The sequence below is a fragment of the Geospiza fortis genome, unplaced genomic scaffold (assembly GCF_000277835.1).
Source record: "Geospiza fortis unplaced genomic scaffold, GeoFor_1.0 scaffold612, whole genome shotgun sequence".
Classification (NCBI taxonomy): Eukaryota; Metazoa; Chordata; class Aves; order Passeriformes; family Thraupidae; genus Geospiza; species Geospiza fortis.
The window spans coordinates 33,124-36,422 of record NW_005054806.1 but is presented as its reverse complement, the minus strand read 5'-3'; the positions used below and the strand labels follow the sequence as shown (position 1 = coordinate 36,422).

At 46.3% G+C, this 3,299-nt stretch overlaps 1 protein-coding gene across 1 annotated transcript in view; it reads left to right on the top strand.

The window, feature by feature from the left end:
- LOC102036616 (insulin-like growth factor 2 mRNA-binding protein 1) overlaps positions 1-3,299 on the top strand; it is a 29,363-nt gene that overhangs the window by 14,845 nt on the left and 11,219 nt on the right. Inside the window, 1 exon segment of the mRNA XM_031065490.1 lies at positions 2,959-3,007. Within this exon segment, the coding sequence (XP_030921350.1) occupies positions 2,959-3,007 (49 nt within the window).

Here is a 3,299-nt window from a genome sequence, read left to right as displayed (position 1 = left end):
AAACGAAATTTTTGGGGGGAGTTTTTTTAGGGGGGAGGTTTTTTTTTGGGTTTTTTTGAATCCTCCTTTCAGTTTTCCAGGCTGGAATTTCCAGTTGGGATCGCAGGGAGCAGGAAAGGGTTAAAGAGGGGAGAATTTCGGGATCCAAAGTGAAATTCCTCCCCTTTCCCCTCCCCCAAAACCTGAGGTTCATTTTTATTTCCTTTTTTTTTTGATCCCTTTAAAAATGTGGGAAAACGAGTCAGGAGCGGGGTTGCCCTTCCCAGTTAATTTATTTTTAAAAAAAACAATTAAAAAACCCCAAAATTGGTTTTTTTTTTCCTTTAGGTTAAAGCGAAAATAATGATGTAAAAAACTTAATTTGGATGGTTTTAATTAATTAATGCCTAAAAAAAAAAATCCCAGGGAATTCTTTCCTCTTGGTTTATCCCAAATTTTTCAAACCTCTCCTAAATAAAATATTCAAAAATAATTTAAAAACCCTAAAATGGGTTAAAACAGCGCCCAAAAAAAGGGATTTGGGCTCCAAGAGGAGTAAATTGATTTATTTGGGATGAATTCCTGGGATTCTCCCAATTATTTTCATTATTTGGGGAATTATTGCAGCAGGATTCTGTAAAAGTCCTAAATTGTGAAGAAATATTGTTAAAGATGGGATTTTACGAACAAAAAATGAGATTTGGGGTTAATTTGGGGTCATTTTGAGCGTTTTGTTGGATTTTGGTTGTTGTTTTTCCTTGGATTTTGTTGGTGGGAAAATTGGGGAGAAACTCCAAATTTCCGACCCCAAAATCTCCAAAATTCTCCTTGTTGGAGTCACCAGGGAAAGTTCCGAAATTTCATTTCAAATGAAATTATTTTTGATGGGAATAAAAATCCCAAATTCAGGGTTTTGGGGTCGGGGATTTTGGGGTCGGGGGTGGATTTGGGATCTCCCGAGGGGGATTTGGGGGTATTCGGTAAATATTGAGACGGGAATTTTTTGGGGATTTGTGTTTGCTTTCCCAGGGGAATTTTGGGATCCTCTTCCCATAAAAATCTCCCCAAAATTGACCAAAGGAGCCCCAAACCCCCCTGGAGGGGATTTGGATCCCCGGAGCAGGAAAATCCCGATGGATTTGATGGAATTTTGATGGAATTTTGATGGAATTTTGATGAAATTTTGATGGAATTTTGATGGAAAAAAAAGGGAATTTCCCTGGGCGGGCGGAACGCCAGGGATCGTAAATCTGTGCGAGGTGTGACTGACAGCTGTCAATCACGCAGACAATGAGGCTCAATTAGCCAGGAATTCCAGGATTTTGGGATCCTTCCCAGAGGGATCCACGTTTGGGATTTTCCCCGCTCCAGCTCAGCCCAGCTGCTCCCGAACGGGCGGGATCCCCCAAAATCCGGAACATTCCGGCTTCGATCCAGGTTTTATGCGGGGATTGGGGTGGAGGGGGAGATCCAGGGATTCCGGGGGCACTGGGAAGAGTTTTGGGATCTGTGCTGGGATGAGGAGCCGCTCGGGAAGAGACTTTCCCGTTAAACCTCGGGATTAAACCGGGAGGGAGAAGGATTCTGGAATTTCCGTTCCAGAGGGATTCTGGAATTCTGATCCCAGAGAGATTCTGGAATTCTGATCCCAGAGGAATTCTGGAATTTTAGTTCCAGAGGGATTCTGGAATTCCGCTCCCAAAGGGATTCGGGAATTTTACTTCCAGAGGAATTATGGAATTTCCCTTCCAGCGGGATTCTGGAATTTCCATTCCAGAGGAATTCTGGCATTTCCGTTCCAGAGGGATTCCGGAATTCTGCTCCCAAAGGGATTCGGGAATTCTGGAATTTCCATCCCAGAAGGATTCTGGAATTCTGATCCCAGAAGAATTCTGGAATTTCCATTCCAGAGGGATTCTGGAATTCTGATCCCAGTGGGATTCTTTAATTTCCTAACTAGTTGGATTCCGGAATTCTGCTCCCAAAGGGATTCGGGAATTCTGGAATTTCCATCCCAGAAGGATTCTGGAATTCTGATCCCAGTGGGATTCTTTAATTTCCTAACTAGTTGGATTCTGGAATTCTGTTCCCGGAAGGATTCTGGAACTTCACTCCCAGAGGAATTCGGAAATTTCTCTTCCAGCGGGATTCTGGAATTCTGCTTTCAATGGGATTCTGGAATTCCGATCCCAGAGGGATTCTGGAACTTCTCAACTAGTGGGATTCTGGAATTTCCCTCCCAGTGGGATTCTGGAATTCCGTTCCTGGAGGATTCTGGAATTCTGCTCCTGGGAAGATTCTGGAACTTCGCTCCCAGAGGGATTATGAAATTCCACTCCCAGAGGGATTCTGGAATTCTGCTTTCAACGGGATTCTGGAATTTCACTTCCAGCAGGATTCTGGAATTCTGCTCCTGGGAGTTTTCTGGAATTTCACTCCCAGAGGAATCGTGGGATTTCAGTCCCAGAGGGATTCTTGAATTTCCTAACTAGAGGGATTCTGGAATTTCACTTCCAGAAGGATTCTGGAGTTCTGATCCCAGAAGGATTCTGGAATTCTGTTCCCGGAGGGATTCTGGAACTTCACTCCCAGAGGAATTCGGAAATTTCCCTCCCAGCGGGATTCTGGAATTCTGCTTTTAATGGGATTCCAGAATTTCCCTCCCAGCAGGATTCTGGAATTCTGCTTTCAATGGGATTCTGGAATTTGACTTCCAGAGGGATTCTGGAATTCTGGAATTCTGCTTCAGGAAGGATTCCAGAATTTCCCTCCCAGCAGGATTCTGCAATTCTGGAATTCTGATCCCAGAGGGATTCTGGAATTCTCAACCCAGAGGGATTCTGGAATTCCGCTCCCGGTGCGATTCCAGCCCCACCACGCCCTGGGACGCACCAGGGAGCGCCAGGAATTCCAGGGCTGGCTCCCACCCGCGGCTGCGCCCCGGCCCCAGCCCCAATCCCGATTTTTCCGCCCTTGCAGGAGCCGGAAGATCCAGATCCGGAACATTCCGCCGCAGCTGCGATGGGAGGTGAGGACGCGCGAGATGGATTCTCCTCCTCCTTGTCGTTAATTGGCTCTTAATTACCCCCAAAAAAACCCCGGGAAAGCGACACCGCCCGGCCCCCCCGCCCCCCGAATTCCGCGATTCCCGTTAATTCCCGTTAATTTGTGATTTTTATTCCCATTGTACGGGCAATAAAACGGATCCTCGCTTCCCGCTGGGAATTCCCGGCTCTGCTCTCCCCTCCCGCTGGCTCCGGCTGGCCCGGAGCGCCCCCAGCCTTAATTACTCGGGAATTCTTAATGATCCTGATGGAATT